Below are 14,914 nucleotides of genomic sequence, written 5' to 3'. Positions count from 1 at the left end.
GTGGTTGCGTTTAGACATCTACATCTAATGGGGTTATTCATCAAATTGACCTGGAGGTTGGATAGAACATTTTCAGCGATAAATAATTATTCCACGTGTGCCAAGATTGAGGATCTGCAGGATAAAAATGGGCTTTGAACAGTTTGTACTGACGGTTTTGCTCAGAAATGAACCACCTGTCATCCAGCAAACATCCCGTCTGAAGCTGCGGGGCCAGTGCAGGATTACTCCATTACTCCATTACTCCTCCTGGAATTTACACTACATTCTGTCTGGACCAGATAACAAATCTAGAATAAAAAAGTCTGTAGCACTCAAAACACACAAGGTCCTGCATATCATTTTCCTGCATCTTCATCTGCTTTATTTTGCTTTTTTACCAATGTTGTGACACTGGTTTCAAAAAGATTCATTATCTCACAACCCTGGAAGAAATGTGAAACCCAAAGAGATGCAACAACTGAAAGGAGACTGAACAGGTAGAATAAATATGTATTGCAGTTAAACAACACAGGACCAATCAGGGTTTGTGTTTTCAGCCTGAAAAAGATGTTGCAAAGGAGACAGATTAGCTCGGACAGCACGAGTTCAGTGAAACATCTAACCTACGTACAGCATCCAAACTTAAATGGCCGACAGAGATTTTTCTAGTTTTTATAATGTGAGTTAGATATATTAGAGCTTTTAATGACACATTTTGGGCTTTTAATAACTCGTGCTTTAAGGAAATCTCATCAAACCAATACGAGAATCTGCGTTGGACTCGGGGTGTGAAGTGATGTATGAAGATATAAGTTGTTTGAGGTTTAATGCGCCGTGTGGCTCATGTGCTGTGCAGAAGACATTTGAGGGCAGGAATGTTGTTTACGAGTGCCTCAAGGGTAGATGCTGGTGCCGTGATTGGTCGAAGGTGGCATTTGTTGGCATTTGCACTGTCAACATCTATTGTGTCTGCAGTTATAACGTCAACACAGTATAGCCGGACGTCTGTTTGACTCACACTGTTTGTGCTCCGTCAGTGTCGACACATGTGGACGCACAAGACAACACAATTCACCTTCAGCTCTTCCAGAAGTCTTTGTCGTAACCTGACCTGTATCCGGATCACGTTGACCCGTTTTAATTCAACGTCTCTGCCCATTTATTTCAACAGGGTTCTTACTGTAACATGGTCATGGCTCTACTGGTATCCACCAACAACTTTATCAGACCCAAAAATAAGACAAGAGGAATCATGACTTGAACAATGTTGTTATGTTTGTAGGTTAAGGTCTTCCACGGCGCAGTGCACAAGATATCCCGAGAGTGTCGGCTGACATACCTTGAAGATCAGTTGCCCCCGTCCCCCGTTTCACATAACTCTGGCAGGGGCAGAGACACTGGATAAGGCTGTGGGAACCTGTGTGAGCACTCTACCTAATCACCCCATTGCAACTGTAGTCGATATCAAAATCTCTGGAAATCAGCGTGTGATCGCGTTTGTGATGTTGGAGGGACAGAACGGAACATATGACTCTGTCGTTACTGTGTTTCTTGCAGGAATCGAACACTGCTTCTATCTGCACCACTAGTTTGAGAACGACAGACGAAGAGGCTGCATTCGTGTGCATGTACATAAACCGTAGATCTTTAAGCGTTTGCATGTGTTTCCTGTGTGCACGCTTGCGTTCGGACCCCTGAAATTCAAGTTCAACGTTTGTCTTGCGGCAGCGAGGCTCTCGGGTCAGAGGTCAGGCTCATGACATCAACGGAACATCCAGGGGGGAGGGTCTAAATTTACTCGCCATCCAGATTGCCCTCCGACTCCATCCCTCACTGCTATTAATAGGCAGAGGACTGCTGCGTGGCATGCACCCGCTCCCTCCAAGAGTGTGAACATGGGACCTGAAAAAACAGAGGAATCTGACCTGAACTGGCCACTACCTCTGACCACTCATTTAGTGTTGAAGGCAAAGGGGCAAGGGTTTAATTAGGTCCGGGGCAGAGGGGCTAATGGTTTTTATGTTTTGTGTGTCGAGCAGACTTACTTACTTCGTTCAGCCCTGAGAAAGGTCAACGTTACAATTATGGGAAACGTCTTAACATTAAATTGGCGGCAACAGGAGCCAAATACCCTTTTAACACTGTAAAATACCAAAAACTGCCAATAAATACAGTTTAAACACAGTAAAAGTAATCAGCATCAGCACGAATGTTCATCAGTCATCGTCATTTAGTCATTGTTCTTCTTCATCCAAAAGACTGATGGGGTTTGGCGCCGTGTAGTTCCTAGAGCACCTCCTCTTTTTGCATTCCTCATATGGGATGAAAATAAAGTATCGATGGTTCAGCATGTCGATCCAAGGTCCACAGGTGTAAAGCAGGAGGCCCTCCACAAGGAGGATGTCAGTATCCTCCTCCTGCTCATGCTCAGACTTTGGGATGATCTCAGTATTCAGGGTGATATTATCGCCATACGATTTCTCAAACTTCATCGGATTCTCCAACCACGTAAAGACTGTACTCACAATGGCATTCATGTCCAGAGCGGTAATGACATCGTACTGGTTTAAAGCCATCTTCTGCAACTTCAATCTGATCTCGGGGCTGGAAAAGGTCATCCTGATGTACCACAGAGCAGCCGGGCAGGTTCGTGATCAGTCTGTTGGTGAGGGTGGTTGAATTCCCTGCTCTGTATTGATCAACTCCTCTTCGATCCGTCCCTTTATCCAGCTCCGCACCAAAAGGTAACGGGGTCTATTCTGGGCCGAGACCCATCCTACATCCAAGTTTTGTGGACATTTGTTCAGTAGTTTTTGTGTAATGCTGCCGACAAACCAAAAAAACCAACCAACAAACCAACCGACTGGCCGAGTTGCTAATTCTCTGAATGAATCAAATCTCTTTACCTCATGCAGCATGTTCTCTGCAAACTATCTCAATGTCATGATTTATGTACCGTCAGCTGAACAACATAACAGCAGTTTCAGACCTCATGATGAAGCTGGCTCAACCAGTCACACATTGAAGTGCTGATCATGTGTTCCTCAGAACAATGGCCTTTAAATGTGACCTAAGAGGGTGACTGTCAGCTGAGCTCATCCCAACATCTCTCAACTTAACCAGAGAACCACACAGGTACTTGGACTACAAATGGAAACAAAGGTTTCTCATACCGACCGATACCAGAGTCTGTCCCTCACCTATAGAACTCTAAGCGTCTGAGCTAATGCTAAAATCAGCATGCTAACATGCTCATAATGACAATGCTAACATGTTAATATATAGATGTTCAACATCTTGGTTTAGCATGTTAGCACGCTAATATGTACTGCCTGACTTGACCCCTGATAGATAACAAGCCACTGGGGCCAACGGTCTTGTATGAAACATCTGCTACAGATTGTCAATGGAAGATGAGAATGGTTTTACAAACAACTGCTGCCAAAAATGATAATTGGCTCCCCCGGCACATTTCGGCCTCATCCCTGACCGTGGGACATAACACACATAACATACTGTAGCCCGAGCCTACTGTGTGAGCCTCGCCTGTGACAGCAGAAGCAAAGAGCCCACCGTTGATCCGGATCTGAACTCAAAGTTCTCTCTCATCGCTCTCTCTGGCGTCGATCATGTTCCTGTACCTGCTCTTCATCCACCTCTCTGCAGCTCTATGCAATACGTTAAGGTGCTACTGCTGCTGTTGATACAGTCCTTGGATTAGGTGTTTTTGCACATGAAGCATTATATAAAAACTCAACTGGTCAACTACTTGGGGGAATTTAATCAAATTATCAGGATGGTGCATTCTTCATGGAAGGATGAAGTGGCTTCAGAGGGAATCACTAAAAACAGCGAGTGCCATTACATGCAAAACTATTCACTTGAACTGACAAACTTTTCCATCTTCACGTCTGGATCTTCAATTTACCGTTTCCCTTTTTTCTTCTCTAGGATATTCAATACCGACAACTTCTCCTTCGGCTGGCTGAGAGTCGGAGGGGGAAAGTTTCCATGCGGCCCCAGCGCCCGCTCTTGGCGGGACAAGCCCGCTGTAGACCGAACTGTTTCCGTCTATCCACCTCTGCTGTTAGAGCGCTCCCTCCTCCTCCTCCTCCTCCCTCACTTTCTTCCTTTTTGTACTGTGACACAAACAGCCACTTTCCACTGCCCCAGACCTGAACCTTCATTCCACTTCTCTCTCTCCCCCCACTCTCACACACATACACAAGAATAGTGAGTGAAGTCTCATTTGGTAACAAATATACAGTGGGCATTGCTATATGCCTGAATTAAAATGATTAATAATTGACTGCTGAAATTAACCTTACATGTGCATGTACACATATGTGTGTGAGAGGCTTTGTGTATGTGTGCACGCTTGTATATGTGTGAGTGCGTGTCCCACACTAAGTACTGTAGCCATAAAGGCCAGGCAGTTAAGTGGCCAAGCCATTAACCAGAATATGACTTCTGCAAAACTGAACCATCAGAAGAAAAACAAACAAACATTCATTTTCACAAAGAGCAAATTTAAAAAGTAATGAGAGCAGCAGAGCTCACGCAGGCTTTTCGCCCCGGTCATTTGAAAAGCAATGAAACCTCATTAATCAGAGTTGGTATTCTTATGGCAACCAGTGAAATTAGATCATATAGTTAACTTTTATTTTCCATCAAACAGCCCAACTGTGTGCATTAACAAACAGGCTTGAATCGCATCTATAAATGGCAGAGTTGGATAACAGTGTGAGACCGGACCTTTGGCTCAAGGTTGCGTCGGTTCATGTTGCTGGCCCCCTCCGCTCCCCTTAGACCTGGCCTGATCTGCACTGGATGGAGCCTTGCTAATCATTGGCACCGCGACTGAGGTAATGAGTGCAGCTACTGCTACAGCACCCAGAGAGCGAGGCAAGGGTCACAAGGCAATCAACCATACTCACACACACACACACACACACACACACACACACACACACACAAACACACACACACTTGCCTTTCTGCAAGGTACGTATGTACAGTAAGCGATCGATAATCCATCGTACACTGAAACAACAACACATTTTTCTTCTTCTAAATGATCATTCTTGCAAACAAAGGACTACAATCACGTTTGGCTGTTTGCTAATGCATGCATCGATTAATGCATTGATGCATTAAAAAGCCACCTATCAACAAACCAAGTCATCACAAACACATTAACGTAGAGCATTTTGAAGCCCTTAAGTTTAATAAATATTTATTCATTTAAGAATGTTTGCCATGTAAGCATAATAGACAATATTCACACGGTGGCACTTTTCCTCTGAGGTCATGCTCAGGTTGGAAAGCTTGAATGCTGAGATAATTTCATGTGGCTGTTTTCTAGGTTGCACCTGGGGAATCAAATTATCATTCCACCACTTCCCGAATTAATCAGCAACTGAAAAGATATTGGATAGTGAAAATCTGATGCTGAAGGGGCTGTTGCGTGATTGACCTGGTTAATAACTAGCGTTGTACATCTGCACGGTGCATTTGGTTTTACGCCGCTTATGACTAATTCGTTTTTATTCCTAGAAAGGTCCTTTACCTTTTTGCATCTTTGGATGCCAACACCTTCAGCTGTTCCTCACAAGTTTGGAAACAATCTTGAATTACTACATTCACAAGCTGCAGGGACAATAATTCTGAAAGACAGGGAAAGGATATTTCTGGTTGATTCAAGCATTTTTTACCAAGTTAACCATTAAGTCAGAAACCACCGGGGCCAGGCATGAATAAAACAATATTACTGGATCAATTTGCAAATTGCCTTCTTTAGAAAACACTCTCAGTGACGATTGAATCATGGATTTTGGAGCTAATGGAATTCAATTTAAGTTAATAATTTATCTTATTGAACAATCTAATGTTTTAATGTTTTAATATGCAGTGGCCAAAACACATTACAGTATATGCTTTGAAAGAAACTTTTCAGCCTTTGCCCTCACCACCTCTATGAATCTCCAGTACTCTCTCATATCAGCTGTCAGATGAACCCGTTCCAAAGCAACAAACAAGTAAACAACCAGTGAACTGATGGTAGTGAATATTTTCTTGGCTACGAAAGTGGCTAAAAAACTCCACTGTACAACAGCGATAGCGGGACATTCTGACAGCGTTTGACAAAATACCTGCACCAACTGGTAAACATTACAACAACTGCACAATAATCAAATGCCTAACTGCCATCTGCACACATACACACACTCCATGGCATCTTAACTGATGGAAACTTCCCTCCCTGGCTGTCAGTGTGGTCCATTTCCTGCCAGGTCTGAACCAGCTGAGCCAGGGACTCATGTTCCACTCAGGGGGCCTTCAATCATTCTTACCCCTGCTGCAGGCACACCGTAGTGGGTGTGAGGTCAGGTCAGACTCCGGGGCACAGGGTCTGCAGGAGACGTGGTACGAGGTCTCCCTCTGCTGCTGTTTCGTCACATGTGCCCTGAGAAAACAGCAATGGCATTCCCCAAAACTGAAAGCCATTTTTAAGAATGTGAACTTGGTTGTTATCCAACGAGGAAATCAAAGCAGTTGGTCCAAATGGGAGACATCTATTATTGCACTCTGGGGATTTTACTGATTTTCTGATACGTAAGTGACACGTGCCAATTGAATAATCTGCATGACAAGGCACTAAATGTCTATCTATTGATACAGTATCTACCCCTTCATCAATCAAGCTATAATAGAAATAGACAATGTGTCAATGTCTGAATTGTTTTTACTCGTGAAGTGAAGGCAAATATGTCCATTTTCTGTATGTGCATATGTATAAAACGCTTTTTTTGCATGTGTGCAAATTAAATCAAAATTCAGGATTGATACTGAAAGTGTGCAAACGTACTTTTACCAATTTTTTGAAAATTGTGGGGGAATTAATGGGTTTGAGAAACATTCGGCAGATTTATTGATTGGCACTGGGTTGACTTATCGGCACTGTATCATGATCAGTCTTGTCTTTACCAAAGAAACACTTTCTCACTGTACTCTTTCTTGCTACCACTAACTGTTTAATGTGTGTACTCGTAAGAAGGGTTTACTTAAATTTTATGACCGATTGGTGGCAGGCCTTTAAATATAACCTAATAGTTAGATATTATCAGAATAGTGAGAAACTACTGTGCTCCTGTCTTACATTTTTTAGCCACTGTCCTCTGATTTATTGCAACCTGCCTTTATAACAGGATTTGTCTTAGTAGTTATTCAGATTTTAAATACTCCATTGCTTCCTTATCATTGAGACAAAATGATATCACTTATGTTATAAATGCCTACAGTGGACACTGAGTCCATTTATATAAATCCATGCCTCTGGGCTGTGAACCTTTCTTCAAGGGCATGGAGCAAACTCCAGTGCGCCTGCGCCGTGCGAGTGCTCCCGGAAGTACATCCACGCACGTGCAGCACAGCGTTTGACAACCTTGAAAAGACTACAAAACAGCTAGCTGGTAGCTTATGGTTCACAACAAACCGCTCCAGTGATGCCTGTGACAAGACTACTGTGAGTGTCCAGTCTTTTCTCTTCATTTCTAGGCGTAAACACCCCCCAAAAAGACGCCTCAACTCGAGACTGTAGCTTTGTTATTCCCGCTTTTCTGGTGATTTGGGAAGCTAGCAAACACAGCTAACGTTAGCACGTATCCGCCTCTTAGTTACCCAGCATGTGTGAATGTAGCCTTTGGCAAACGTTGTTTTTCACTTATTATACACTTCTGTCGGTGCGCGTTATTAGTGTTCAACTCTGTAACTCACTCTTAAATGGTGTTACACGACACGAACATAGCCAGCGTTTGGCTAGCTATGCTACAAACATACTGCCGTTAACGTGTAGCTAGTGTCGTAGTGCGGTAACTATGTACGTTGCTATGACAGGTTGTCGCTGTTAGATAGTGAAGTAACTCACCTGTGTCTGTAAACACACACTGCATGAGGACAAATTCATTGGTTTTAAGGATAAAGTTTGTCATATGCTGTGCAGATTTTAGACTGTATCGCTACATATACCAATAATGTTTTATCCCCCATGCTGTGTCAACATTAACACCTATTTGTCAATGATCTTTTGCAATACCTTGAAGTCTTTGGCAATGGTATAAGACACTTGCTTAGCAGGCTCAACACACGGGTTATAGGATAATTCCAGGTTAATGCAACTTTGCTCATGTCTGGGAACAGATAACCACCATCACTGCAGTGAAGTATGACAGGGCAAAATAAATAAATAAATGCAGATCAGAGAAGTTATGAACATGCAAACAGTGGAGCCATATAATCTGATTTAGGTCAAAAGGTTCTGATGAACTCTCTGCCCTTCCTGTCCGGCGCTGAAAGCACATGGACACGTTTTTGTCTAGCTGGTGATTAAAGCTCAATCAGTAGGACTGACGGACTGACCACAGACTTGCGGTCTGGCTTGGGTAATTTACAATTATTAAATTCCAGTGTTTTTTATTACACAGCTCTCTTTTGAAACAGAGCTTTTTCTTTCCCATCCTTGCCTTTATCAACTTGTCAACACAACTTGTGCAGCTTTAATATCTTCCGAATTGTCAGTGTGATTGTAGGAAACATTACAGAGTGTCAGAGATTGATACTGTTGATGACAGCTGTTCACCTCTCCTCTCAGATACCCGCTCTACCAGCTGGGTAACCCTCAGCTGAGGATCTTCAGACCCAACTGGTTCCTGACGCTGGTGAGACCGGGAAAAGAGCAGCCTCCTGACACTGCCCAGTTTCGCATCCCAATGGAGTAAGTTTTTGCATACAAATCTTCCCATTACCAATTTCCTTAGATCAGTGTTTTTCAGTCCTGTTCCTGGGGGCCCCCTTACCTGCATGTATTAGATGTTTCCCTGCTTTAACACACCTGATTCAAATGATGAGCTCATCATCAAGCTCTGCTGAAGCCTGATAATACATTTTCTTGTTTGTTACATATAGTGCTATTCTATTAGTGGTTGTATAGTTCATACTGGAGATATGGAATAAAGTAAAGGCTTATCTGTTGATGTACATGTATAGAAGAGGATATGAATAATCTCATAATTGGATTGTCTGGTCAATGCTCAGTCCTGCCTTTTTTTAAATTGGTTCTAAGTTTAGCACTTAGCAACTATTAGCTTCTAATAACCTCTGTTATTAATTTTCGGTGTACAGTTTTTCAGACCACACTTTTCTGACACACTTAAACCCCACACTTCATATCTAATGATAATGTCCGTTGTTATTATTAGTTATTACCTGTTGCAAAGTTCTGACTTGTTGTATATGATCTAATGCCATTTTATGTCAATGGACAATTTCATTATAGTTTCCCTGTCACAGTGTCTTTCTCCAGTCTCCATAGAGCCATACATTACATACTACAGTACATCTACACTTCTAACTTGCTACTGGCCACAATAGCAGCTCCTTTTATTTTGAAACCTATGAATAGTTCCAAAGTTGAATTTGTGTCTGTGTCAACTCTTGCAATATAAATTATTTATAATGCTCCTTAAGAGTAAAAATATAACAATGCTAAGCTGTAAATTTTACTTTTATAAAACTACAAAATGAGTTATTTTGTTTGGCCTTAATGTTATATTCTGTAATTACCTTTGTCAGACTATAGTAGTAGTTAAGTAACATTCAGAAGTGTTATATAATGAACATATGTTTCACATTTCAGTCTGCAATGACTTGTTTTTACTGGCAATGTAACAGCATTTCTGGACCAGTATTATGCAGCTGGAGTTGCGAAAAATGGCCTCCAGGTGGCGTCACAGCCTCATGAACAGAAATCTCCGTCCTCAACAGTATCGAGAGTTCATATCACCTTATGGCTGTCTTTAATGAGCTCAGTTGCAGTGATGACTTGTGAAAGTCTGACATAGTCAGTGGGGTGGGAGCTGAGGTTATAAGTGCTTTTGTTTGGTGCTGCAGTGGAGGTGCTTGTAGACAGCAGGACGTCAAACACTAATCACCTAGAGGAGCCAATACTGATGCATACCCCAATAAGGAAAGTAAATTGTTCTTTATTAAAAATGTGTGTCCAATGGAGTATGCTACATATAACACAACTTTACTGCATCCTAATCTCTTGCCATGTTGTTTTTTTGTCTCACGACGAGTCAATTTGATGAGTTTGGACAACATATATTCTGTCATAAAACGCAACAGGAGGTCCTCACCACTCAGCACTTAAAAGCGATGAGCTGATTTTGCCAAGCTCCGCAAGCCAAGGTCACTGAGGTTAGCAGTGCTCCTCAGGCGATGAGAGGGCCAGAACCCACACTCGGGAGAAAAATTGAAGTTTGATGCGGATCATCTATGTGTCTCTGGTGGGGTTTAGACCATAATCTGTTCATCCAGGTGCCTGGCCTCCCACTCTGATTTTTGCCTCTTCTCTGCCAAACTCCTAGGGTGCTTATGTAATTGTGTGTGTGTGTGTGTGTGTGTCTCTGTGCACGTTTGTCAGTGTGGGCGAGTCAGTTTGTGAGAATGGTGTGTGTCTTTGTGTATATATGCACAAAAGTGGGTAAGTGCAGGGTGCGTGTGTGTTTATAAGGGTGTGTAAGGTTTTTTTTTTTCTTGGAGTCTTTGATGCCTGGGAGAGGTGCATGGCTGATTGATATGCTGCTGGGCCTCAGTATGCTCTTGAAACACTGTTATTTTTTTTTTTTTTTACTTTTCATATGCACCATGTAGTAACTGGACACACATTGAGAAACAGTGACACGAACCAAATATCACTCCAACTGTCATCTTTATTGATGAATCTGCGTAATCACGGCAGTGAAAGCTGACGTAGTTATGACCCTCGAGGGTAGGCGGTGTTAGCCTGGGTAAGTTGTGGTGCCAAACAGCTGTTAATGAGAAGTGGTCATGTTGGCGTTCTCAGGGCAATAACACAAGGTGGCCTTTATCTCAATGACACCTGGGAGCTAGATATCAGTGGTTGTCTGTTTTGTTCTCTATCGCTTTTCTCTTGTGTTCTTGCTTGTTTGCTGTATCGCTCGCTCGCTATGATCTGCGCATGTCTTTCTCTGTCCTCTCCCTCCGTCCCACCCTGGACTCTGTTGTTTATTGTGCTTTTATTAAACGCTTTGCAACGCGTCCAAAACCAATCCCTCTTTGGCACTTGTTGTTTGAGACACCTGGCCCGTGTTCGTGTAATTCTCTTTCTACCTGCTGGAGGGAAGTATTTGTTTGTCTTTTTGATTGTTCTCGAACCTTTTGTGCTATGTTAGTATTTCCTCTCTGCTCCAGAAGGAACATCATCAAATTTCTAGGTTGACACCCACACACACACACACACCTCTTGGGCCTCACCTGGCATGGCTAGAGGCCAGCGCTGAGACACACACACACACACACACACACACACACACACACACACACACACACACACACACACACACACACACACACACACACACACAAAGAAAAGAGATCACAATGCTGAACTTTGTTTTCACTACCACTCAGTCACATTTCATGCTACGATGCTGTCTAATAACTATGAAACCAGACCATGCTGCTGTCTCGCTCTAGACATGGGCATAATGTTACACAACATCTCACATTGTCTTTCCACTTCGAATACTCTTCAGTACTTTTTGGATCAAACAATGGTTTGATCGCCATGGCAATCACTCTGGTTATGTTCGCCTGATCCACTTCATAAACACATGGCTGAAGTTGGAAACTGGGTTATTTTTCACGCTAATTAACCTCAGTTTATGTCATCCGAAGTCATTTAGCGAGCCTGTAGAGGAGTGCAGCTAGCTGTCGAGTCTTTACTGACCTGTCTCTCTGTAAGGAGTTTAATGACTCCTGGTGACCTGTTCTTTGATCTATTTCTGTTCTATTGTCAGGCCAAAAACCTGAACAATAAATCTAATCCTTCACACGCTGCTCTTATACTCTCAACTTCTCAACTGTCTCTTCTCTCCCTAAGTCTCAGGTTCCTCAATGGCTTTCCCTCTAAACAAAATCTGCTATTATGATCTTGATACTTAGTGTTGAGCAACTTCTGTGCATGTATTGTCTGTTTAGATGGGAGGGTTAAAGTAGTGAGTGTGCGTATCTCGACTCAAACCTGACAATGGGGCAGACTTACAATGAGGAGCGGCTTTCTTTTGCCTTTCATCTGCACAGAAAACAACTCTCCTGTTTCATTCTCACCACTAAGCCGCTCTGACACAATGTACTTTGATGTTGTGCTCTGTGTGTGTGTGTGTGTACGGACTATTTAGTGTACCTTGGATGTTTACCCTACAGTGTGTGTAATGAAGGTTACACAAAATAAAGTCTAAGAGGCTTATTAGAACATACATTAATGTGTCAGAGAGACAGTTCAACAAACTTGTTATATGTTCTCTCCCACATGACACAAACCATTTTGTGCTGTTTGCTTGCTAGCTTTTTAATGGTATAGGGCTCAGAAGTCGATGACTGTCAGCCATCGGTGATGGACGATGGCATCGTCTATCAGCCAAACCCTACTATCTGGATAACAAACCATTAAAATTACCAGGTGCCTTTGCGTTTACACCTTGTAATTTTATTGCATTTTCTTTATCTTCATTGAGATTGGATCTCTAACTTGCAGACCAAACCTGTCATCACTTATTCCTTTGTTTGAAAAGTCACTCTGTGACTTGATACATTTTATGCAATGTTTACAGCAAATCAGCTGCACCAATGGGTGCAACATACTTCCCACCCGTCATTTTTCACGCAGTTCTGTAAAATAACGTGTTTTTTGTCACAGTCGTGGCACAGAATACACGTATAATCAGTAATTAGAGGCGTGTTGCTTTCAGTTCTCTCACTCGCTCGCTCAGAATTTTAACAACTCTATCCTCTGATAGCTAAAACAAATATTTATATCAATGTTATGTTTCCTACATATGCCAGCAAGTTGTACAGATTGCATCTAGCTAAGATTCAAACACAATGTGAGCCTACCTCCAGATGTGGTCAGGCAGATCCAATCACGTTCCAATCATGAGATTTAAGGGTCTGCCCGTGTACACTGCTCCTCTGCTGTTTTCCACTTGTACCATGAAATCATTTGAAAGTACTAGCTGATGCAAGAGCAATTCAGACAGCGAATTCTGTCAACAAATTAACATCAGTGTCAGCTTTAATAGGAGCTTGGCAACCATCATTTTTGTAAATGTTTTTTCAGGACAACATAAGGCAACTTACATACAGGAAAAAGAAGGCACATAGTTGATGATGTGTTGAAGGATTGAGGTTCCTCCAAACTGCAGTAAGTGCCTGTCGCTTGCAACTCTGCATCACTTCTATGTGTGGCTGCTCCTCTTCTTTTCCATTCCCTTGTAATACTTCAAGTTGATCTGCCAACCAAAAAGGCACCATAAAAAGCCCAAATGTAGATGCAGCCCAGTTTCTATCAAACAAGGAGCCACATTAAAAGCTTTCCAGCGGTTTGCCAAGTCAAGTTGCTAAAACAAGCAGCCTTTCCAAGGAGGATTCATGGTAGCCACAAGAAGCATGATGGTCAGTGAATCATTCCTATACAAAGTAAAGTTCATCTTAGAACAAGAAGGACATGACAACAGCAACACCCCCATTCCTTGGATCAAATGTTGTTGTAGCGATTACTAATTTACAAGCAGTGTGGCACAGCGTTCAGTTTACCCAGTGGAGTACACACACCATTTTTGAAACATGACTCACCATGATGACCACTAAACCAACACAAAGATGAAAATAAACTACCAGATAAACATAGTTTTTCACATAACATTTATTCAATGCCCCACATTCCTGCCGCTAAACCAACTGCTTGTTGTTAACCTGATAAAAGGGGATACATCTGTATGTCTGCTGTGTGAAAACATGCCATTCTGGGCCAAACCTGCAGGTGGCAGCAATACACTAGGCACAGCAACAGCACTAACGTGGTATTACACAGGATTTCCACCAGAAAAGCTTTTGGGCCCGGAGGCCAAGTGTCATTTTTGGGGGGTCATGGTTGGAGAAGCGGCTGGTCACTAAAATGAGAATAGCTGGTCTCCCTTTAAGTTCTGTCCACCTTGAGTGAGCATAGGCCAAAGAAGTTGTCGCTAGCTCTGGGGTTAATCAGCAGGTGGTAAGCTAGTCACAGGAACTTGGCTTAGCACTTGAGGAGTTGTAGCATATTGCTACATGCAGGATTTATAGCAAATTTTAGTTTTAAAAAGACATCTTAAAAATATGTTTTAAAGCACGAACCCTGCCCCTAACTAACTAGCTGAACAAATTCATCGGTTGAGGATGCTGCTATACATATTGCTGAGTCGTCTGCATACATAGATATTTAACAATATCTTGATTTTTCATTGCAAAAAAAAAAATTATCTCATTGAAAGCTGTACCCATGATATTGTACTCTACATGAGTTGGTCTTTTGAGTCAAAGTGGTACATGTTGAGTATAAATACTTTATAAACATTCTTATGAAATACTTGATAAGTATACCTATACTTAGTACTTCAATATGTAATCATATTCCTAACTGAGGAAAGGAGGCAGAGGTTTTTTTTAGCACCAGTAAATGGACGAGTGACTTGCAGTCTCTGAGCTTTCTGAATACAATCATTATCCTTATTGTCAAACACTGTCAAAGCTGTCTCAGTCCTGTCTTGCACTTTTCCAAATGTGCCCTTTCACCTACTTCTTTCATATACTTTTGGGGCACAGGTGTAAATGGACCGTCTAAAACTACTGGAACTGGAATTGATACTCACAAATTTCTTGGCACAGTGCGAGTCAGCCTACATTTGAGAATAGTAAATATCCAGGAGCGTAGATTCATTGGAGAGAAAGGATTTGAGAGCAGCTGACAGAGGTGTGTGTCTTAATCTGCAGATGGATGAATCTGCTGTGTTATCACTACGAAACAACTATGTCA

The 14,914-nt window shown here is 42.2% G+C and overlaps 1 protein-coding gene across 1 annotated transcript in view; it reads left to right on the top strand.

The window, feature by feature from the left end:
• The first annotated feature begins 7,389 nt into the window (after positions 1-7,389).
• The window catches only part of mrpl23 (mitochondrial ribosomal protein L23), a 36,392-nt gene continuing 28,867 nt past the window's right edge, over positions 7,390-14,914 (top strand). The window contains exons 1-2 of the mRNA XM_073472887.1: positions 7,390-7,507; positions 8,633-8,755. Of these exons, the coding sequence (XP_073328988.1) occupies positions 7,488-7,507; positions 8,633-8,755 (143 nt within the window). The 5' untranslated portion in view covers positions 7,390-7,487. The remainder of the gene's footprint in view (positions 7,508-8,632; positions 8,756-14,914) is intronic.

This window comes from Pagrus major, chromosome 8 (genome assembly GCF_040436345.1).
Source record: "Pagrus major chromosome 8, Pma_NU_1.0".
NCBI lineage: Eukaryota > Metazoa > Chordata > Actinopteri > Spariformes > Sparidae > Pagrus > Pagrus major.
The sequence above is the reverse complement of the archived record's forward strand: the minus strand, read 5'-3'. Positions and strand labels throughout refer to the sequence as shown.